This window comes from Phocoena sinus, chromosome 10 (assembly GCF_008692025.1).
Source record: "Phocoena sinus isolate mPhoSin1 chromosome 10, mPhoSin1.pri, whole genome shotgun sequence".
Lineage (NCBI taxonomy): Eukaryota > Metazoa > Chordata > Mammalia > Artiodactyla > Phocoenidae > Phocoena > Phocoena sinus.
In genome coordinates, this window is record NC_045772.1 from 63,579,086 (window position 1) to 63,603,694 (window position 24,609).

At 40.1% G+C, this 24,609-nt stretch overlaps 1 protein-coding gene across 9 annotated transcripts in view; it reads left to right on the top strand.

Moving 5' to 3' along the window:
- The window catches only part of LIMA1 (LIM domain and actin binding 1), an 84,844-nt gene extending 62,240 nt beyond the window's left edge, over positions 1 to 22,604 (top strand). For 3 of the 9 annotated variants that reach the window (XM_032644852.1, XM_032644853.1, XM_032644859.1), the window contains exons 5-12: positions 372 to 456; positions 1,581 to 1,729; positions 4,157 to 4,246; positions 4,589 to 4,696; positions 9,691 to 9,766; positions 11,289 to 11,398; positions 18,625 to 18,758; positions 20,261 to 22,604. In XM_032644852.1, coding sequence (XP_032500743.1) covers positions 372 to 456; positions 1,581 to 1,729; positions 4,157 to 4,246; positions 4,589 to 4,696; positions 9,691 to 9,766; positions 11,289 to 11,398; positions 18,625 to 18,758; positions 20,261 to 21,269 — 1,761 coding nt within the window. In that variant the 3' untranslated portion in view covers positions 21,270 to 22,604. Of the gene's footprint in view, positions 1 to 371; positions 457 to 1,580; positions 1,730 to 4,156; positions 4,247 to 4,588; positions 4,697 to 9,690; positions 9,767 to 11,285; positions 11,399 to 18,624; positions 18,759 to 20,260 lie in introns of all 9 variants that reach the window. The other 6 variants (XM_032644858.1, XM_032644860.1, XM_032644854.1 and 3 more) reach the window with 5 other exon arrangements.
- The last annotated feature ends 2,005 nt before the right edge of the window (positions 22,605 to 24,609 follow it).

Consider the following 24,609-nt stretch of genomic DNA (forward strand, 5'->3'; position numbering starts at 1 on the left):
AACACACTCTGTTGTATATAAAAACTAATATAAACGGGCTTCCCTGGTGGTGCAGTGGTTGGGCGTCCGCCTGCCGATGCAGGGGACACGGGTTCGTGCCCCAGTCCGGGAGGATCCCGCGTGCCGCGGAGTGGCTGGGCCCGTGGCCCATGGCCGCTGGGCCTGCACGTCCAGAGCCTGTGTTCCGCAGCGGCAGAGGCCACAGCGGTGAGAGGCTCGCGTACGGCAAAAAAAAAAAAAAACTAATATAAAATCTAATCTCTACTGGATATTATTTATAAAGGAGATTTGCAGGCCTCCTTTTTGAACATTGCATCAAGATTTCCCATCCTCACTGCAAAGCTTATTGCTGGGTTTTGTTTTCCAAACAGATTCTTCGGGCCCAAAGCCGAAGCGCAGGTGGAAGAAAGATCTCTGAAAACAGCTATTCTCTGGATGACTTGGAAATAGGCCCAGGTAAGCAGAGAGTTCCATGTGTGGGAAATTTTCTAGGAAGTACTCATTAGTAACAATACCTTTTGACCTCGAAGCTGATGCTTTTAAAGGAAGAGTGGTACAAATGAAAAGAAAGGCTGCTAGATACAAGCCATTCCCAAATCTCATTGTTTTTTCCAAATAGCTTCTCTGTATTTTTAATCCAACTTTATCAACAGTAACCTGTGTTAACCAAACGGTAACTTTGCAGGATTATAAGGGAAGTACTGTTACCGACAGTTTTGGCTCCATGGTCATCTGGGGCTTGAGGGCTCCCATGGATGGACATTATCCCTTGTCAAGATTGGTTATCCTGTATTACTGTTGCTAACATAACACCTTGAGAGCAGAATTATTATGTTTTAAAGGGGGCATATACAAGCACTTCACAAAAGAAAATAAAATCAATTAATATAGGAAAACCATCAGCCTCCTAGGAATCAAAGAAATGCAAATTAAAATGGCATTGCCATCTAATTTTTTCACATGTTAAATGAACAAAAATTTTAAAATATATAACACTCAATGATGGTAAGGGTTCTCCTTTTAATGTTGGGAAAGTAAGTGAATGTTACCTTGTAAGTGACAGTTATAATCCTGATTTCCTTCTTTGTATTCTTTTTTAAAATTAATTAATTAATTAATTATATTTATTTTCTGGCTGCGTTGGGTCTTCGTCCCTGCATGGGCTTTCTCTAGTTGGGGCAAGCAGGGGCTACTCTTTGTTGCAGTGTGCGGGCTTCTCATTGCATTGGCTTCTCTTGTTGCAGAGCACAGGCTCTAGGAGCATGGGCTTCAGTAGTTGTGGCACGTGGGCTCAGTAGTTGTGGCTCACGGGCTCTAGAGCACAGGCTCAGTAGTTGTGGCGCACAGGCTTAGTTTCTTCGCGGCATGTGGGATCTTCCCAGACCAGGGCTTGAACCTGTGTCCCCTGCATTGGCAGGCTGATTCTTAACCACTGCACCACCAGGGAAGTCTCCCTTCTTTGTATTCTTAATAGAAGAGGTTGATTATATTAGATTACAATAGCCCAAAATTTAGAATCTTGAAATCATTCAAATCGCATTTTATCTTCTAATAAAGCACATTGTTTGCAATGCTTGCAGGTCAGTTGTCACCTTCATCATTCAACTCAGAGAAAAGCGAGAGTAGGCGAAATCTGGAGTTCCCACGCCTGTCAGAAACCTCCATAAAGGATCGAATGGCCAAGTACCAGGCAGCTGTGTCCAAACAAAGCAGTTCCACCAACTATACAGTATGTGTTCAGCATCATTCATTCGTTCACTCATCCAGCAAATGGTCACTGAGCACGGGAACTAAAAGTGTCTCCCAGACTCTGACCTGTGAGCCTTGGCTCCTTACTGGTCCCCAGCCATTCTCTCTTCACATAAATCCTACCCTAGCTTCATTCGTAATCCTCACCATGTTCTAATCCTGACTTTGCTTTCCTAGGCCTCATTCCCACCCCACTCATTTTTTTGTGTGATGTTACCATCCAGTAATGTCATTGAGAATTTTCCTGTTGCTTTTACTTAATCTTGTTGTTGTTAAAGAAGTATTGATAGTATTTTATTAGTTTTAACATATACACTTATTTTTGTTTTTGAGAGAAGAAAGGGAGAATACTGGAGAGAAATATTGAATATGTTCAACATTAATGTGGGATGGGGTGTTTTTTGCAATTTTTATTGATATATAATTCACCTGACATAAAAATCACCATTTTTAAATATGCAATTCAGTGATTTTTAATATATTCACAAGGTTGTGCAATCATCACCACTGTCTAATTCCAGAAATTTTCCATCACCCCAAAAAGAAACCCATACCTGTGCAGTGATTCCCAATTCCCCACTTCCCTCATCCCCTGGCAACCCCTAATATACTTTCTGTCTTTATGGATTTTCCTGTTCTGGACATTTCATGTGAATGAAATCATACAAATTAGGGTCTACTTAATCTTTACTTCTTATGATGTAATAATTTTCTAAACAAATAGAATAGTGGATAGGAAAAAGGGGGAGAAATGAGAGGAAGATGACATACTCAGTAAGCACAAAAATGTATTCTAAGTAGAATGGAGGGTCTTTCCACTTTATACTTTCCTAGGCTTAACTGGCAGGAGGACACAACTGAACTGTTTATTTTTTTTATTTTTATTTTTTGTGGTACACGGGCCTCTCCCGTTGCGGAGCACAGGCTCCGGACGCGCAGGCTCAGCGGCCATGGCTCACGGGCCCAGCCGCTCCACGGCATGTGGGATCCTCCCGGACCAGGGCATGAACCCGCGTTCTCTGCATCGGCAGGTGGACTCTCAACCACTGTGCCACCAGGGAAGCCCTGAACTGTTTATTTGAAGTTGCCTTTTAAATGCCATCTATTCATAAGTACACACACATATATACACATGTACACATACATATATATCTTTCAAACAGTTGTTCCTTCTAACATTTCAAATGACAAATTATTAATCTCTTGATTGTTATTTTTTAATAAAATTGGAAGAACAGTATTCACTTTTATTTGGCAGGCTGAACTAGTGCCTGTTAGAAATCACAGTGTGTATTCCAGGAGCTGAGCCTTCTTTCCCCCATCTTATGAAGTATGCATTTTCCAATAGTATTTATTGGTGGACTAAGTCTCTAGGCAGTGAGTAATCTCATCTTGATTTTTCAGTATCGATTTAAGAAGAGATATTGTGTGTAAATCAGTAGCGAAGTGGAACATCACAGGCTTGTTATTCACTGGGAGTGTGAAAAATCAGCAAATTTAGACTTCTCTTAAAGGGCAGGTCAGGAGATACAGCAAACAGATGATCTGTGGAGCTTAATTCCCTCTGTTACAGGATTTTGCTGCTTCTCAGTGCCCTCCTGCTATAAACATTCTTACCAGGTGACTCCCTAAGTGGAAAAACCTGTTCAGTGACTTTGTTTTTTTAACTCCTAAATAAGAGTTTCTGCATTGCGGTTCGCCTGCTCTGTAAATTTTAAGAGTTGAGAAGTCTTAAGGAATTCTTATAAAAAGCACGTTTTATCTCATCCCCAAAGAATTTCTCAGGCCTCTTACAGAGCATGGTTGTAGCAAGGCGCACTCTCTCTGGCAATGATTCTGGAGGCTGGGCTTTGAGATGGGGTCACAAATGAGTTTTGGGCTCTTGTACTGTTGGTTTCTGTAGTGCTGGCTGCCAGCTCCTCCTCATAGACGCACCTTCAGAGCTGTAGGCCTCAACCTGGAATCCCACACCTGAGTCAGTCGCACTCACACTCCCTTCATTGGCCTTGTGGCCATAAATCGCTCTTTTTCTCCCCATGCCTAAAGAGTCACAGAGAACAGAAGGGTACTAGATAACTAGCAGACTAAAGGTAGGAAATGTCCGTATTCATCTACCTCTGTACTGATTGTGGATCTAGTAATAAAGTCAATTTTAATATTTTACCCCAAGTGTTCTTTGCAAGGAAAACAAATATGTTTACACTTACTCCTTCTGATTCCTTATGCCTGTTTTTTTATGTTGAAGCTCTATTATGAGAAGTAAAATAAGGTATGTCTTTAGTATACTGAATGAATTTTATGCTAAAAACATGTCTTTGAAAGTCTCACAAAGAAAGACTGTTTTATGGTATCATTAAGTATAATTTCAATTTTTATATGTGTACATCATTGCTGTCTCTCTTTCCAGGCCGGGCATTTATATATATATGGTCAGTATATTTTCTTAATTATTGGCACTTGGCATCTCCTTTCCCCTGCTCCAGAATGGTCTTTTCTGGTAAAACTCACCAGCTTTGCATTCCCACAAGCTCTGCTGCTAGAAGAGTGAATCACGAGAACATTGTATGCGGGGGGTGGTCTGTGTGTGTGTCTGTATTCTAATGAGCATCCAGTTTTAGACTAGTTGTATAAATATTTAACTCTGAGGTATGTGTCCACAAAGCTGCTTTTGTCATTTCACAAGTCAATGGGTTTTGCTTGTGAGAGTTAGGGGGTTGATTTGACTTAAAGCCTCTTAAAATAATTTCTTTTTTAACATTCCAAGTTTATTTAATAGATGTGCTATGAAGAGAATCGTGAGACTTTTTTTTTTAATTCACAGACTATTTTTATTTTGTAGAATGAGTTGAGAGCTAGTGGTGGTGAAATCAAAACTCATAAATTGGAGCAAAAGGAGAATGTGCCCCCGGGTCCTGAGGTCTGCATCGCCCATCAGGATGGAGAAAAGGTGGGTTGGAAAGTCTGATGTCCATTTGCCAGGGAAGCATGTGTTCTAAATTAGATGCTTAAAATTAGAAACGCTTCTAACTCTAGGCTGTAGAGTGTCTGGGAATTTGGTAACAGCTGCCAGGACAGATTGTCTTTTTTGGAGGTCACATAATTTTGGTTGGGGAGCTCTGCAACTTATAGCTGACCAAATAATGAACCTTCACTGGAAAATTCTTTTGCTCAGCAAATGCTCAGAGGACATAGAGCTTAAGTAATTTTTAAAAACCTGGTTTGAATAGAGATATCATCTTCAAAGTTATTTGTATATTATTAATTTAACATATTTTATGTAAGAAAATGTCATTCTTTCACTTCAAAGTATTTTGAAAGCTAGGCACTATGCTAAGCACAGGCAATGCTGAGCTTAGCAACTAAATGTGAACAAACCATTCCACGTGGTCTTCACCTGCAAGAAAGCTAACAGAGTAGGAGGGAGATGTGTGTAGGTTGGCTATTGTAAAACAGTATAACAAGTGCCGTGAAAGGGCTATGAGGGGCCATGGAAGCTTGGACTAAGGACCCTTAACCTGACTTCCTCAAGAAGGTGATATCTGGGACATCCCTGGTGGCGCAGTGGTTAAGAATCCACCTGCCAATGCCGGGCACGTGGGTTCGAGCCCTGGTCCGGGAAGATCCCACATGCTGGGGAGAAGCTAAGCCCGTGCATCACAACTACTGAGCCTGTGCTCTAAAGCTCGCGAGCCACAACTACTGAGCCCCTGCACACCACAACTATTGAAACCTGCGTGCCTAGAGCCTGTGCTCTGCAACAAGAGAAGCCACCGCTGTGAGAAGCCCCCGCACCACAACGAAGAGTAACCCCTGCACACTGCAACTAGAGAAAGCCCGCATGCAACAACAAAGACCCAATGCAGCCAAAAATAAATAAATAAATAAATAAATGTAAAAAAAGAAGGTGATATCTGAGCCAAGTCTTGAGGGATGTGTGGAAATAGGCCAAGTGAATAAGGGGACGGTTGAGTAAAGAAAGAGAAGAGTATTCCAGGGAGAAACAACAGAGGTTTGGAAACCAGAGAACCCAACCAAGATGACTTGTCTGGAGCATGAAGTACCTGTAGGCAATGGCAAGAGACAGGTGGAGGGAGAGGGCCAGGGTGGGTCTTGAAAAACCCTTAAGAGTATGATTGTAGTCCTGCATCGGAGGAAAGCCATGGGAAGGTTTTAAGCAAATCAGGTTTTATACACTTATGGTTAGATGGATGGCTTAGTTGGATTAAGTAACAATATATATGTCAGGTGAATTTTCTCTGCCAATCCATTACCCAGTCTCGTTGGTCTTTCTGTCAATTTGATAATCAAATGTTAAGTTAGATGAGGAGAAAGCTTTCAAGTCTATTACAGTGACTAATAGGAGTATAGTCATTGTTTCTGTTACACATATTAACACCCTTGAGGCCATTCTACAAAAGGTGAGGAGATAATTAAAATGGGTTAAGAGCAATAGCTCTCAAATTTATTTGATTATAACAGACTTTAAAATAGATATATTGACAGCATACCAACAGGAACTCATGAGATATACTACACACTTGGACCAAAGGAGGCACACAGAAAAATAGTCTCAGATTAATGGCTACAATATTTGACTCAAAGAATAGAACAGGAAAAAATTTAGGAACATTAAATGGCTTTATTTTACAAAACTATATCACAAATGTATTTTGAGATAATAAGACAAACTACGTGGCAGTAATGTGTTTCATAATCATAAAAGAATCAAATTACATACGTCCTTGAAACAGTGGGCTCAGGCATTATTTCCGTGTCACATGTCATGTATCAAGTGAGTTCTCTCATTAGACTGCCTGGTTTTCCCATTTTTTAAGTGGGAGATTATGTCTTATGTATAAGTGATATGTTTGGAATTTTTCTTATATACTGTAAAAAAGACATTTAAGAGAAAAAAATATTCCCAGCATTGAAATCTTCCCATCTGTCCTTGGAGCATAATTTGAGGAATGATCATCTGGAAAATCATGCTTGGATGTTCCCTATATCTAATTTCATGTTTCCTTCTTTTTTTTTTTTTTTTTCTTAGAATAATTTATTGAAAACTGACACATTATACTAAAATGCCCTTTAAAATGTAACTTCAGTTTGTACTCCTAGCAGCACTGTGTATTCCCTTCCAGACACTGAAAATTAACCAAAAATATACATACACAACACACATGCACAAATGTTGCTACATCGTTGAAATCTGCCTTTCTGTAAAATCACTACTTTAATTTGTATATATTTGCATACTAGTGATATAAACTGTTTTCTTGTTAGGTGTCTATCATGAAAAATTTATTATATGAAATACATATGCATTAGAAATCTTCACCATTATCTACTCTGTGGTTCCCAGATATTCACTCTCAATACACTGGCTTTGAGTTTTAGGTAATTTTTTTCTAAACATAATTTTTCTACTTTATGTAAAGAGATGTATAGATCTTTCACCCCTTTGGCTTGACCTTTTGAATGTCCTCTGGAAGTCACATTGATATTAAATAAGTAACTAATAAGTTCACTTATGTTTTCTGCTAATTTTATTGATTATGATTCTTGCAAGGCAAAAGTTGTGATTAAATATAAAGAGTTAGAAATGCCATTCTCTCAGAGTACCTATAGGTAAACAGTGATAACCAGTGGCATTAACATAATTCCCTCTATGGTATAGATTCAGATATTTACAGAAAATGCCAAATATTTGTCAGGAAGGGGAGCACAGAGCAACTGAAGAAGTCAGATTTCAGGGAAGGTCAGTATAACCCTAATGATAAATGCCATTAAAAAATAAATGAGCCTATTACTGTTATTTAGACATAGCAGAAGAATTTAGGATCCAAAGGGACTGGTGGTTCTAAATTACAGTATGGGTGATCATGTTTCCTTCTTGATTGTCTTCGTATTGATTTGAACCTGGAACTCTGAGCTGAATTGGAGGATCAGAACATTTTAATTATAGCCTAAAAGGGTATCATTGCAGCTGAATCACAAATTGGGAAGTGGGTGGGGAAGAGAGGAGATAAAGATAGTACATAGTCTTCAAGTGTATACTGTAGGTTCATGAACCCTTGGCTGCCTTAAAATTCATAAAATTTTTCAGAGCTTCAGCTATCCTTTTGGCTCTTTTCCTAGCTTTTGTTAACCAATACCTAAGAACTATTTGAACTTCAGTTTGTTACAAAAGGACGTCAATGCCAGGGTAAACTTGCCTGAAATAGAATATTTTGTCAAGGTACTGTCTTCCCATTCTCCTCTTGTGAATGAATTTGTGCTTTTCTTTAATGAAGCGTTTGAGCAAAATCTCACATGCTCTCTCCTGGCTATTCCTGCAGTGAAGTCATCTGGTTGGGCGTGTGCAATGATGTCATGATTGTCATTAAGTTTACCCTGCAGGTTCAAGGTGACTAAATTGGAGGTGAAAGAAGGACATCCTGGGATGGGTGCACCTCCTAATTTAGCAAGAATTGAAGAGCTTTTTATGGCCATGCACAACTTTCAGAAAATTTATTTCGTATCATTAAATGAAACAACGCATGTAAAGTGGTCATTCCAATACCTGGAACATAGTAAGCATTTAATAAATGTTAACAGTTATTATACTGGTTTGGTTTATACCATGTCACAACTCCTGTAATGAACAGAGAAGAAAGGGGAAAAAATGACCATGCTGCAGTCAGCCAACAACCTAATCTCCATTGTAAATTTATTCAGTACATTAGACATCCTGATATAAACACTCAGCATCACCCATAAAATCCCTGACATCTGAATGAAAGAATATTCACGAGGAGTGCACATTGGGTCACCTCTTGACCCTTCATGATTTTTTTGGGGGGGGAGGGTGGAATTCCTTCCTCATAACCTCACTAGAAGTTCTCTGCATTTCTTTCTCTTTTTTTCTAATATTTATTTATTATGTATTTGGCTGCATTGAGTCTTAGTTGCAGCACGTGGGATCTTTGTTGCGGCATGTGGAGTCTTTCCGTTGCAGTGCGTGGGCTTCTTTAGTTGCGGCGCGCAGGCTCTAGAGCACGCACGCTCAGTAGTTGGGGCGTGCGGGCTTAGTTGCCCTGCGGCATGTGGGATCTTAATTCCCTGACCAGGGATCGAACCCGCATACCCCTGCATCGGAAGGCGGATTCTTAGTCACTGGACCACCAGAGAAATCCCGACCCTTCATGATTTTGAGTGTGGAGGAAGATACCAGGAAGGCCTAGGGGCCAGTAGAAAGGAGAGAGAGCTGGTAGAAAGTACTTTTATTTAAATTTGATGCCAAATGGGGAAAATAATCACCTATACATAAGATTTGCCATCTTGTTAAACATTGCCATTTTGAGACCAGAACTAAAAAGGGAAACTAACCTTGAAGATAACACCAAAGGTTGGTTTTAGATAAATTTGTTTTATAGCTATCAGAAGGTCTTCTGTACCAGCAAGCTTGTTTCAGCAGAATGCATTTGTTTGGGAAATAAGGAGTTAGGAAAATAAAAGAATAGTCCCTATATGTAAAGACTTTATCTTGCCTTGGAGTGAGTTACAAGTTACACGAGTTGTGGTTTGTGGTGAGGAGCTTTGCTCTCCCTGATAGAGGGTTTTGTTTTGTACCCTCCCCCGCTCCCGCCTTTTCTTTGAGAGTACAAAGATATGGTTTAGAACTTCTTTTATAAAGGAAGATAATGCACACTTTGGGCAGTTGCTTGCAGTCTGTTATTTGCGTTACTCTGTAATTGAGAGGCATGTTAATATCCTCATAAAAGACATTTTGCTGCCTCTTGTTTAAATGCTCAGCTGTTCTGGGGGCCATTATTTCCCCCAGGCAGCCAGTGACTGACTGGAGTCAGCGGGTTTTAATGGCATTAATAGCAGTTTGCTCTTTTGTTTCTAATGTGATCCTTAATCCACCCCCCACCCCCCACCCTGCCTTTCTTTTTCTAGGTTTCTGCATCTGAGAATAGTCTGGCAGCCCATTCCGCGCCTGCTGAGGATGAGTCCCGTAAGCTTTCATTCTTAGGTCTGGTGGAAGAGGGTCTTGTTCTCTAGCCCCTGTTTGGTTGGCGGGGGTGGTCCCCAGTTCTGTCAGTGCTGAGAATGTGTAACATATTAAACCCAGTAATGTAGCTGATCAGATCTTTCACTTGGTTTTAAGGACTGATGCTTGAGTACCCTTCACACATCCCATGCCTAAGAGAGAAGTTAAATTCAATGAAATATGATTAACTTGTGGCCAGCTGAATACTTTCGATGCTTCTCTCATTGAACTTATCCTGTCTTTTGTACCAAACCTTTTCAGGGTTAATGCTATAAAAACTATAATTTTGAAGTTTCATTTTAATAGAAGGTTGGCCAAGAAGGACTTTATTCATTTACAGGAATAAAGAATTGGTATTTGAGTAACCTTTAAAAAAATATCTTTTTCTTATTTATCTAAATAGATACTATAATCCTCCCTCTGGCTAGATTCTAGACATTTTCCTGTGGGTGCTGAATTTGATCACCTTTTCATCCTATTTTGGACTCATTTTGAGCCTCTCTTTTCCCAAAGACAAAAACCTTTGTTTTTTAATATACTATGTCCACTTTTGATTCTGATGTTCAGTGTACTATTTTTTTAAATATATATGGATGTCTAGCTTCTCCTCAGGTTAATTAGTTTACTAGACATTGAAAACTCAGCAAGAAGTTGAAGTATCAGCTAAACAGATCTCTAGTAAACCCTGCCTTAAAATTTTAGAAACTTGCTGCTTGAATCCAAGAACATTCCTTTTGCAGTCATTTTGCTTGGACTAGAAATTTTTCTGAGTTTTGACTAGGTTTGCAAAACATTTTTTTGAAAAATAAGCCATAATCTTTCAGTACTTTGTTGACATAACTCTAGATTTTACGGAATCTTTTATGGTTCCTTAGCAACTGTGTGAATGACTTCTCCGTGCCTCTTCTGAGTTTTCCATAAAACAAATATATTGGCAGGAAATTAACTTATGCAGGTGACACGTCAATGACTATGAAAAAAACTTTATAGAGTCTTTTTCCATAATCTTCATCCATGGATGTTCGCTGTAGGACTGACCAAAAAGATGGTGTCAAATTATACACACTCATATACATGAGCATGTCTTATGAAATTTCTCCCCTCACATTCCCCCGTTTTCCCAAGTTCAGTTGAAACGCCCCAGAAGGAGTTGTTGGGATTGCTAACTACCAAAAAGCCATCAAAGTCTGTAAACAGCCTTAAAAAATGACAAATGCTACAGGGCAGAAGTTTCCTTATGTAGGGTGGTTTGGATTCCCGCTGCATGTGGCAAAGGGTGAGAAAGCCTCTGAGTTGACAACCCAACTTGTGAGAGAACAGAGAACGTAAGAGCATAGTTTTTAGCATGAGAATAATGCTTTTCTTCAACAGAAAAGCTATGTTTTTCCTGGTGTTGAAAGGACCTGTCCTTAGTGGAGGTGCCTAAAATTTGCTTTGGGGAGGAACCTTTTCTGAGCCTTCCCTTGAGATACTATAAAATGTCTTCCTTCTGTAACTCAAGCAGGTAACTCCCAGGTTAAGAGTGAGTTCCAGCAGCTTGTGCATCCCAAGCCACTAAGTCCAGATGCCAGAGCTTCCGGCCTTTCTGAAAGTTCTCCTCCCAAAGCAGTGAAGGTAAGATGGCAGTTTCTCTTGGAGCCTTGTAGACATTGGTTTACTAGTAGAGCTCATTGCATCTTTTATCTTTATGTTCATTATAACCTGTTTTTGCTTTCCTGGGGATGAAAATGCCAAATAAGGGCACACGTGAGCCAGTCACTTTCCCTGGAAATCTTGCTGCTCTTGCTTAGGTGTTTGAGCCAGGAGTGGGAAGCCTCACTGATACCGCTCCAGTCTGAAATCTGGAAAGCTCATGAAAGAAAACCCAAAGTTAAAGAAGATAACCTGACTTTTTTTCTTGTTAAGTCCAAATTCATAAATCTATGAATGGGTAAAAACCTATAAAAAAAGCAATATGAAAAATCTGTTAAAATCAGCCCATCGGATGGGAATGTGCAGTGTTAAAGATTTAGTGGCTCCCTGGTCTGAGGAACTTGACCATAACATGATTGGTGGTCAGCGCGTTTAAAGAAAGAATGTGTGCATTCCAGTGGGGGTTGACCAGTCCATTTGCTATAAAAATGGCCATTCAAATAACACTTACACTAGGTTATAATATTAGATATTAAGGAATGTCCAAAATGTTTGTACCCGAGGAAAATTTTACTAGGCTACTCAATCTGTGGTCTCCTTTCATTTACTAATTTTTTTTTCATTCACTAATTTTTAAAAGCAGTATTTTCCCTTTCTATGAACAAGTAAATATTCCCATAAAAATAAACAAAGATAAAAAAAAAATCCAACACCTCTTTTAGGCTGCTCACCTAACTTGTTTTAATTGAATGCTTTGCTAATGCAGTGTTGATTTACCCACTTGGTTAATAACAAACATATCTTATACTTCTTTAGTGTCTTCCTCCTCTGGTGCTCTCTTAAGTAGCTGGGTTTTGTTTCAAAGGTTTTAACATTTGAGAGAAACTCAATAGGTAGAATTAGTTTTAAGGTGGTTTGTACTGCCTCAACCTCATGCACACATCTGCCATGTTTCTATCGCACAACTGTAGGCATGATTGGTCTCTTGATGAAAGTTCTAATGCACAGAAAGGATGGAGATACTCTGTAATGACCTAGATGGGAGAAGAATCTGAAAAAGAGTGGATATATGTATAACTGATTCACTTTGCTGTACAGCAGAAACTAATACAACATTGTAAATCAACTATACTCCAATAAAAATTAATTAAAAAACAAAAAAAGAAAGGATGGAGGTAAGACATAGGTGAGGGTTTGGAGCAAAGGGAGGAAAGGGGAGAATCCAGGAAAGGGGAGGTCGGGGGAGGAAGATAAACATGAAAATTTTAGAGGAAGCAGAGATGTAAGAGGGGAGTAAGCTTTATTGAAAGGAACAAAAGGTGAAGAAAGTAGCAAGAGAAAGCAAGTAAATGAGGGAGAAAGAACTGAGCTGCGTGATGGAATCTGCACATGTACTTAACATGACCCTCTCTTCTGGCCTCGAAGTTCTGCTCATGCTGGCATCAGCACTTTTTTTTTTTTTTCCAGTATCTGAAGTCCAACAAAGTAGCAAATGCCACGGGGTTAATTTCCTCTCCAACAGCAACCCTGCCCAGATGTGAGTCCTTGGGTTGTGGTTCTGGACGAAGAACAGCTAACAAAGCTGACTTGGCCATGGATTCTGTGTGACTGAGGGACTAGGGAAATTCTGTGGCTGATCTAAGAACTAAAATCTGTTCTCAAGTATATTTGAATTCTCAGTCCAGTCTTGCTTACCTCCCTCAACTGTTGGGCCAGATCTCCTGGTCCTGGGTTGGACCTTCGGGACTCCTCCTGATTCGTACTCCAGGGTCTGAGCTGATGAGCTGTGTGCGAAGGAATGCACCTCACTTAGGTCTTCCTGGCACACCGGGGAGAGGAGATGGAGGAAAAGCTCCCTCTGCACCTGCCCCAGATTCATGCCTGCCTTTTTGGCTCTGGTCACCCAGCAGTACAATGCAGACAAGCCTGCTTGCACCAGACATACGCCTCAGGTTTTGAACATTGTATAAAGACTGGGGTAAACTGGCCTCACTGCCTGTGTTTGCCCATGGTCCAAAGCTCAAATGGTTATGGTGTACAGAGCTCAGGGTGGTACCCAATCACATCTCCACTTTATTTACAGGCCATTTATTTTCTCTTCCTCAAAGTTACTCTTTACATTCTGCAGGCAAGTATATAGATACTTTAGTGTTTATAGGAAGACCTGCTGGCATAACTGGTCTTGTGGCCATAGAACATGCAACAGAAGTAGTTTCTCAAGTCTGGGAAATTACATACAGCTAAGAATAAACTTGTTCACTCAGAATAGATTTGTGGGTCCCACACGTCCTGGTAAAACGTGGTCCCACACATCCTGGTAAAACTGCTCCTTGTTTCCTGTCTGTTATTGAAAACAGGACATCTAAGGTAAAGACTCAATTCATTTCAAATTTTAGCTTAATAAAGTAAAAATACAGAAAACAAAAAAACACCCCATAAATGATACTGGTCTTTAAAAGTAAGGATTTTATCTATTTTGAACACTGGCTAGATAATTCAGTTGATGAGACTTGGCACTAATGAAGTTGACGTTGCAGGTTCCTTCTCAAAATAGATGTTCTGGGTCTAGAGCTCAGTGGGCCCTTTCGGAAGGATCAGAACCTTTCAACTCAAGAGACCCAGAGATCTCTTAAGCTTTATGCCCTCCCACTGAAATAAGTTACTCCCTAAATGATAAGGAAGGAGATGTGACTGGCCCTGGGAACACCTACTGGTCTAGGATAGCCCTATCCCAGGTTCCTAGGCTGGTCCTGCTGATGGATGTGTAGAGAAAATATGGCAGCCTGCATGAGAGGCTGTACCCTCTGTGCCCTGTCCCTTCATCCATGGACAGGGTAGGAGGTTTTATGCTATTTTGCAAATCTACCAGAATTGTGCTAGAAGGGCATCTAGAATCTTTTCTCACTACCTACATCATTACTGCTTTCTCAGAGCACTAACCTTTCCTCTACATGTAGAGCGATCTGCTTAAGGTGTGAATATCTCCAAAATGCTTTCACAGAAAGCTAGGGGAAGGGTTAAGGCTGTTCAGAGCCAGCCCAACCATTTACTATATGGTGAAGAATTTCAATTTAATTACCCAGATATTGTGTACAAATTGTAAGGAGGAAATGAAAGGCCTTTTATAGTGTTCTATCTGAGGAATGGAGGCCTGACATCAATACAGATTTTTCTTTTGATTTCACTGTGTCTAAAGGCTAATTAGCTTCACCATTTATGGTCAGCTGCTACCTGCTCCCCTCCCACACACAGACGTGTACCCCAACTGGAGCCTTCATTAGACTAAAAAATATATATGAGACAAGAGAGTGAAAGAATGTAGATGAAGTCATAAAAATTTATTGTAAAAAAGCTTTAAGTAGATGCTGATCTACAGAAGGCCTGTAACATCCCTCAGATGGGAAAGACATGACAGTGTTTAGGGACATCAGTTATTTATATGTTATCGCACTCATTCCTGAATATCCTGAAGATATTATCTGCATATTTTAATTTGAAACAAAGTGAAGACTGTCATTTGTTCAAAATGCTGTGGTGAAATTATGTTCATTTGGGTTAGTTAGCATCTGCTCCCTTCCCCAAAGCGTTTCCTTTAGTTATGGAAATTTATTCCAGGACAATTGAGAAAATACTCTATTGGGTTGTGAGTCGGGAATTCTGAGTTTTAATCTTAATTCTTTTACTGACTGTGCAAACTTCTATAACGCATCTGACATCCTGGTACCTTAGTTTCTACATTTGAAAAATGGTGAGGGAGGGGAGACGAAAAAACATCTTACTAACTGAAAAAATATATTGGAAAGATAAGAAATGTCTGACATTCTAATACTGGCAGTGTTTTAAAGGTGGCTATGCAAGTTCAGGCGTGCCATGACGGCCTGGGCAGGGTGTGGGCCAGGCCTACCATAACGGTAGAGGTTTGGGCACTGACCGTGCTTCCTGCTGTCTGAATAGACATGGGGGCGATTACAGAAAAGTGGCTGAGAGCCCAGGACAGAGGAAATAAAGGGAATGCACAGCCACAACCACTCTGACTTGGCATACTACCATGTTGGGCTCCTCTTGTCTTTATGATGCTATAAGGGCCCTTGGGCAACTGCCGTATCAACCTTCATTAAATAATTTGAAAAGGGTGTATGGGAAAAAGGAAGAGGAATAATGGGAATCTGGTAGGTCTGGCGAGGTAGGAGCTTGTGGCTAGTCAGATATTTGAGCTAGTAGTCCATTAATTTGATGTTAAGGGGAGGAATGCCTTTTCACTTGTTGTGGAAGGCTCCGTTCAAGAGGGAGCCATGGGGTGGGGGGGTGTCAAGTGTGTGAGGTAGAAAGACACTAAAGAATTGTTAATGAGACACTCCTTGGGTGAAGGCTATAAAAGCTCTCTCTTCTGAGCTGGTACTCTGATCTAGCCTCAGGTAGATGTGAGTGAGGCTGATTTTTGCCACGATTAGCAGTTACTTGAAAAAGAAAGAAAATGTGGTCTTATTCTTGGATATGAGTCTGTAACTGAGTTTCAGCTCAGCTGCAGAAAAAAGCCCTCCAGGGCACACCAAATGCTGTGTATTCATTGAAGGTTCCTGTTTGTCTCTTCCAGCTTCTGCTTCCTGCTCCCGGTACCTAGTTTCTGCTCCTGCCTTCCACTTTCCTCCTAATGTGAGCTCAACTTGCAGCTTTCTCTCAGGTTTTCCTTTCTATTCACTGGGCTGCACCCTTCTCCTACCGTGTGTTCTCTTTCTCTCTCTCTCTCTCTCTGTGTGTGTGTGTGTGTGTGTGTGTGTGTGTGTGTGTGTGTGTGTAACAGGCATGCTCTGTAGGCTTCCAGTCTCCTTTAGCAGAATAATACCCATTTCCTCCTCTACCATGGGAAATTTCTGTCTCCTGCTCTGTCTTTAGCGACCAGAATGAGCGCTTACTCTCCTAAGTATTATAAATACAATATTCATCCTGCAACTGAAAATGATTTTCAATCTGATAAGTAAATACATTTGTCCTATTACTTTTACATTGTCTGAATTGTGATTTGTACAGCCACTCTCCAGTTGTACTATTATACCCAAGTTTTATTCTGCCTTTTAATGGATTTCCTGTTTGCTAGACAAGGACCTAGTCCTTTTAGAGAAACCTAATTAAATTATGCAAGGACATCTCCACTTAGGTCCTATCTTGTTAGATAAGAAAAAACAATTTCGGAATTCCTTGGTAGTCCAGTGGTTAGGACTCCAAACTCTCACTGCTGAGGGCCTGGGTTCAAACTCACAAGCCATGAGGTGCGGCCAAAGGAAAAAAAAAAAGCAAGAGAGAGAAAGAAAAAACAATTCTACAGTGAGGTCCTACTGTATAGCACAGGGAACTATGCTCAATATCCTGTAATAAACCGTAATGGAAAAGAATATGAAAAAGACTATATATATGTAAAACTGAATCACTTTGCTGTACACCAGAAACCAACACAACATTGTAAATCAACTATACTTCAATAAAGTAAATTTTGAAAAAAGAAAAAACAATTCTGAGCTCCAAATAACGCCCTGATATCTGCCAGCAGCATTCAGTACAATACATTTGATCATATCTAAGTTCCTCCCTTATGCCTGGTAAACTTAAGTTGTAGCTGTGGTCTTTGATCCTTTAAGTTTTTCTCTTCTACTCTAACCCTAGGAATGGAGGGGCTGCTGTTAACACTCAGCCCTCCTCCTTCATTTTTAAATTCTTTGGTGCTATTTGGGAGCACTAATTTTATTAAACTCCCTTTTATAGATATTAACCTTTGCTTCCATTTTATGCCCATTTTCTACTCTCATTTTCTGTCCAAATCTACTTGGAAAACCATTCCTATTTCTGCTTTACTTCCTAGTGAATCATTGTGGCAAGTGAACCAGCAGTCTGAATTTTTTTTACGGGTCTATTTTCGGATTTTTTAATCAAAATTCTGTCTTACCCATAAGCTGGTTTATCTTAGGCTTACCTTAACCATTCAGGCCCTGGGCTTTGGGACTAAATTTTATTATTTACCACCATACCGGTCTTGGTGGCAGAGGCCACCAAGGTGCCTGAAAGAGCTTCCAGGCCACCTTAACTAAAGCTGCTTCTGCATTTACTGGTTGAGCTGTTTCTCTTGGGACAAGTCAAGAGTCACACACACCTAGGGACTTCTTACCCCCACCCCTAGTGGCCATGTAACTATTTCTTATCATGTAAAAACTTATGGTTTTGGAATTCTAGCTTTCATCAGTGCTAATACAACCTACTTTATGTAGTTTAGGACTGAGTTTACCAGCAACAGCTGTGCTCACCCCGCCCATATTCCACACTTTACAAACAGTTCATGAATCCCCGTTGTGACTCACCGCCCTACCCAGTACATTAGTTTTATTCTCCATTTGGTGTTTTAAAAAGATTATAGAACCTGTAGCTTTATTGGGCTATGCTTTCTTCTGGAATCCTAATAAAATAGTTTGTGTGTCTTTTAAAATGTTCCATTTATGTGTCAATTTTGCTTTATTTAAAAATGTTATGTCTAGTGGATTGAGCAAGTCAAGATTATATGCAGAGGGGACTGAGAGATGCTTTATCAAAGTGTCTTTTATGAATATTTTTAAAAAGTCTCTATGTGTATAACTGAGTCACTTTGCTGTACAGCAGAGATGGGCACAACATGGTAAATCAACTCGACTTCAGTAAAAATAAATAAATAAAAAGATTTTAAAAGTCTTTTCCTACTTCCCAAAGCCAAATGCTTTCTCTCCTTGAAAGTTACCCCCTTCAGAATCTGGTCTTTAAAAAGTCTGTTCTGCCTCTTATTTGGCGCTTGGATCAAACCATCAAACTTCTTCTGTATGTGATGACATTTTCTCCTCATTTCCTGTGCGTGGAATCATTTTGTGTGTACTTGTGTGTGTGTGTGTGTGTGTGTGTGTGTATGTGTGGTGGTTTGTCTAAGCCTTTCTCTGCAGTCCAGCCCTAGCTCCACCCATCCTCAGTGGCTGCTGCACTTATGGCAGCCAGACAATCAGGGTAGGGAATTCAGGAGAGCCTCTTGGCCTTAGAGAGTCAACCGATAGAATTGCAGTAGGCTTACTGTTCCTCTGAGAATTGACAGACCAGGTAAGGGAGCCCTTAGATAACAAAGTAAATCCCGGGGCCCACTTCAGCAGAGTACTAACTCATTGCTGCCTTTGCTAGCTAAAGTTGTCCTTTGCTTTTCCTAGAAGTTTCAGGCACCTGCAAGAGAGACCTGCGTGGAATGTCAGAAAACAGTCTACTCAATGGAGCGTCTCTTGGCCAACAAGCAGGTGTTTCACATCAGCTGCTTCCGTTGTTCCTATTGCAACAACAAACTGAGGTAAGCCAGACCAAAACAAGCCATCTCTCTGTGTGGCTGGACCTCCAGAGGGAGTCTTTGGTTTTTAGAACACTGGTACTAAAATCTGTGGTGCTAATAGTGTGTGCTGTTGAGGACCTCTGAAGAAAGTAAAAAGTACCATTTAATGACAGGCATTTTATATCAAATTATAATGGTGTTTAGAACTTCTTGGTACTCTCACATGTTAATTTACATGTTAGGACCGAAGCTTAAATCATGTAAGTTGCAGGTAACTGCCCCTGTGACCTAATTTAGTAGAATGTTTTCCCTTGGTGTCACAGAATCATACAGTTAAGAAATCTCAAGAGGATACTTGTTGAAGCCCTTGAAATTATCCCAAACACTATATAAATGGTAAAAATAGCAATAATAATAGATCCTGAAGGGCATATATTTTTCTGTATATTGTTTCATTTTATTTTCTGAGAAAATAATTATGTATCATTTCTTCCAAGTTACTCAAAGTATGGGTATAAATGTGACAAATTGGGGAAATATTCCGTATTAACTCATTTTAACCGTAGAACCTTGGAGGAGGAAGTAACCAGGATGTCATCCTCCAGCCTTCCTTCCAGAGCAAGCACCCTTTCCAGCATACTGTTGAAAGATGTCCTGGCACCTGCGTGGCACTTCTGCGGGGGTTAATACCCCACTACAGCTAGTTCCAGCGTTAGCGCTAGCTTGAAAACTTTCCCTTCTGTTGAGCCAAAATGTGCCTCTGTGACTTCCACACAGTGGTTCTTTTTCTGCCCACTGTATTTTTTTCTCCAGAGCACATTTTTCTAAATTTTTGAATTTTTATATTTCTTCTGTGGAAATGCTGTTGTTTTTATACCGCCCTTTAAAATGTGTTAACCCTGCGAGAGACACCAGATGTCCTAAAGGCCTGTCCAGCACTCTTGTTAGGGTAGACCGACTTCTGGCTACTGCTCACCATTCTCCTATTAACCATAGCTTTCCTTTATTTAATCACTGACGTCTACTCAGTGCCAAGCGTTGGCAGAGCGTTATACCCATTTCTGTAAAAACGTGCTTTTAAATTATAACACAAATGGGAAACTAGGAGGGAAAAGATACAACTTTTTACAAAGGAATATCATTAAAAGTAGTTATAGGTTAGAAATACTTAGGAAATATATGAATGATCAGAACTAGGTGGGACTACCTAGGGAAGACTACCTGGAAGAAGTAACTTTTTCAACAGTTTTGACAGAGGGGAGTGAAATCACTTGAAAATGGGAGCATGTACCAGGTGGAAGAATGTCTTGTGAAGGTTCAGACCTAGAATTGAGCATGTTTTTTATAAGGATAATAAAACAAATGTGCTTAAAAGGACACCCTCAGTGACTGATGTGCTTTTAAAGGTATTTTTCTCACTTAGCATCTTCTGAATATACTGGAGTTGCCAGGTTTCAGCCTACTGGTGTAAATAAGAGAATACATATTTGTTAACTTTATGCTCTTTTTTTTAAAAACAACAGTCTAGGAACATATGCCTCTTTACATGGGAGAATCTATTGCAAGCCTCACTTCAATCAACTCTTTAAATCTAAAGGCAACTATGATGAAGGCTTTGGACACAGACCACACAAGGATCTGTGGGCGAGCAAAAATGAAAACGAAGAAACATTGGAGAGACCAGCCCAGCTTCCAAATGCAGGGGAGACCCCTCAGAGCCCAGGGGTAGAAGATGCCCCCATTGCTAAGGTTGGTGTGCTGACTGCAAGTATGGAAGCCAAGGCCTCGTCCCCGCTGGAGAAAGAAGACAAGCCAGCTGAAACCAAGAAGTTGAGGATTGCCTGGCCGCCCCCTACTGAACTTGGCAGTTCAGGAAGTGCCTTGGAGGAAGGGATCAAAGTATCGAAGCCTAAGTGGCCTCCTGAGGATGAAATCAGCAAGCCTGAAGCTCCTGAGGATGTAGATCTGGATCTGAAGAAGCTAAGACGAACTTCTTCACTGAAGGAGAGAAGCCGCCCGTTCACTGTAGCAGCTTCATTTCGAACCTCTTCAGTCAAGAGCCCCAAAACCTTGTCCCCATCTATCAGGAAAGGCTGGAGCATGTCAGAGCAGAGTGAGGAGTTTGGAGGAGGTGTAGCAGCAGAAAGGAAACAAACGGAAAATGCCAATGCCTCCGAGAAGAATGAGAGTGTGGAAAAAACAACCTGGCCAAACAAGGGATCTAAAGGAGAGGAGGCAGGAAGGAGAAGTAAGGAAGTTCACAGTTTTGAGATGGGGAGTGAAAATCTTATAGAAAATGGTGCAAACTTAGATGAAGGTGATAGAAACCTTCTCACACAGCAGTCTTCACTAGAACCCAACTCTAAAAATTGGTCTAGCTTTGCAGATAACACCTCCACTAAAGAATTCACTACTCAGAATCAGACATCCCAGGATGTGGGATTCTGGGAGGGAGAAGTAGTCAAAGAGCTCTCTGTGGAGGAACAGATAAAGAGAAATCGGTACTATGATGAGGATGAAGATGAGGAATAACAAATTGCAATGATGCTGGGCCTTAAATTTATGTTAGTGTTAGTGAGCCACTGCCCTTTATCAAAGTGATGCACAAAACAGCTGTCTTAGCATGAGTTGTAATTTATGTGGAAGTAACTTTGGAAAAGAGTTCTTGCTTCAAAAAAATCCCATACTGTGCAGCTTAAGTGAACCAATTCTAAATGCTAGATAACATTACTTAAATCCTCTCTTTTAGCAATGATGATATACACAACTGCTTTAAGGTCTTTTGGGGGTTGGGAGTGTGTATGTGTGTGTGTGTGGGGGGGGATATTCCAACGGATATGGTCCAGCTTCCATTGTACTCCCAAAAGACAATATGAAAATGGAGAGATGATTAGTAGTACATTGTTACACTAAAAATTCAATTGTGGAATTAGGAAACATGCAGAAGGGATTTAGGGGCCTAAACATTGTGACTGAATGCACTTTAGTATAAAGGGCACAGTTTGTATATTTTTACATGAATACCAATTTATTGTTTAGTATTCCTCTGTTAAGAGATCAAATATTTAGTCTTTAAAAAAAAATTTAGGTTAATTTTCTTACTCTGATATATATGGGGAATTTACTGCTTGCTCCGATATATATGGGGAATTTATTGCATCCTGCTTTCTAAACAACATCCTGAACCAGATTATTGAGATATAGCATAACCATCTTTTTGGAGCACCTTTTGAGCACCCTTAGTGCTTGGAGAGATTCATCGTGTCCCAAATAAGCTATGGTATTTGCCAATGAGTTTGACTACACCCCCAAGTGATTGCTTTCTTCTCTGGTGGTATCTGTGCTTCTCATAATTTACTGTAAGCTGCAATATTTTTATAATATCTTTTGTATTTGCCATGTTGCATATTAGAGCAAAATGAGGAGTTTAAAGGAGGAATAACAGGAAAAAAAAAAAAAGCCTTAAACCACTTGAGCTCAGATCCTCAAACCCTATATTCTACTTCTGATATCCCCTTCCTGGGACACTAGTTTTTTAATACTTAAAAGCTCTGAAATGTATTGATTTTTATGGCAGACAGTATTCCCAGGGTACAATTAAACCAGTTATAGGCCTTTTTTGGGAGATGGTTTTCTAGTATTAAGGTTTTGGAACAATATAAACTTGAGTACAGTTGTTGTACATAATTGATATTCCAAATTGTATGTTGGGGGAGAGAGGTGTTTTAAGGTATAGGCTTTTCTTTATACTGCATTTTTAGAGATTTAGCTCTGATATTTTTTAGAGATGTAAAATATTCTGCTTTCTTACAGTCTTGCTTACTCTGAAACATTTTTATTCAATAAAGCTTTTAATTTACACTTGAACTTTTCAATGTTCCTTTTCCATTATTATTTTACATTGTTACAGTCTCTCAGGACCTGCTTTTACCTTAGCAGTTTGGGTAGAAAAGGCAGATGGATCTGATGGGTATGAAGTGAAGAGACATGCAATGTATACTTCTCACCACTAGGTGGTGGTGTTGGGCTGATCTTAGGATTTCATCCGCCTAGAAAACATTTTTCTTGAAAATTGAAAGCAACTTGGCAAGAGAATTATTGTGTTCATTCAAAATGAGCTGTTTGTTTTACCAATTCAAAATGCAGTGGTGGTTTTTTATTGTTAATTGTACTCCGCATTTAATAATTTACCTTACAAGTATACCTAAATGCTAAATGGAATTTCCAAATGCCTCTGCTGAAAATGGACTTGTTTTCTACCCTGGGCAGAGGCATAGTTGGTTGTTTGTTTTCCTTGCTTGCAGAGGCAACTGCCCCAATTAAGGTACCTTTTTTAATGGGAGTGTAGATTTCCTTGGAGATAGAAATGCTTTTTGAGTCATCTGTTAACATTTTCCAGGGCCACTGTGTGTTCCAGCATCTTGCCTGGTCTTCTAAGTGCTTGTCCGGGTACTACTATCTGCTCTTGGCCCCAACACAGGCTGAAGTCATTTAGAAAGCCCTGTTCACTGAACAGTTAATCCAGAAGTTCCTGCTGACATTTATAAAATATCCAATCTTGGCTTGAGTTTAGCTACCTTTACTCTGTGACTCACTGCTTGCTGCTCTAACCCATCCGCATTGTACTCCCTATATCTACTAACCTTATACAAAAAGTCTCAGCGCCTATGGCTGGCATTAATGGGTATCAGTTGAGTATGTCACCATATATCAGGTACTTGGGGGCTGAGATTACCCTTGGAAGAACTCCTTTCTGTGCCTTTCAAGGGCTAAGGTAGACATAGGTACAGACCGTAGAGACAAGAATTAGCTCCATAATCAATATAATAAAAGGATATTCTTATCAAGAGAATGACCAGATAACACTAAACATTCTTAGAAAACAAAAGAACCTACAGCCAAATAAAAAGTGCTTACCATTTATTCTCTCAGCTCTCTAAATGAAGCAACTTGTTGGACTATGTCAATGTTGACAATAGGATGATGTGAATTTTTCTGTTGGTAAAGCAGGAAAAGGGGCCAGCTTGGGACTTGAGATGGTTAAGGAGACTCTGTCCATGACTGCTACAGGGGCCAACTTAGTTCTTTCACCAGCTTGCTGGTCAGATCACTCCTGGCCAAAGTGAAACCTGTACTATATTTGCTTTCATTACGTATTTCGTCAGCAATATGTTTTCTAACAATCAAGAGGTTGAGAAATGGTACATATGTGTTTTTCTGGGAATAGATCTTGAGACCAAGATCATTGTGTGTTGGCCTCTGCATGCTAAGTTAGCATGTTCTTTGTTCCTTGGGGCTCTGCTTTGAATTCCCATGGGATCAGAGAGAGTTTACTTCTTTTATTTATTTATTTTGGCCACACCACACGGCATGTGGGATCTTAGTTCCCCAACCAGGGATCGAATCCATGCCCCCTGCAGTGGGGGCATGGAGTCTTAACCACTGGACCACTAGGGAAGTCCTGTGAGTTTACTTCTTTTAAAACGTATCTTGAATATAGGGTAGTTACCATTAAGCTATTTCTGGGTTTGGACGAAAATGGCTTCAGGCAGTGTGGTTCTCAGACCAGCAGCAGTGGCATGACTTCTGAGTTTGTTGGAAATGAGAAATGCACATTTATGGGCCTACCCTGAACCTCCTGAATCAGAATCTCTTTGGATGGAGCCCAGAAAACTTTTAGCAAACTCTCCATGTGGGAGATGAGAGAAGCTAATGTCTGAGCTGTGGCACACTAAGGTTTGAGAACCACTGAACTAAAGCAGACCTTCTAGTCTACTCCTTAAGGTGGCTCCTTTTTTTTTCTCTTCTTTCTCTCCCTTTGAAACTCTTTATCTTCTGCTGCAAGCATGCCTACTAGTATAAAGATACTCTG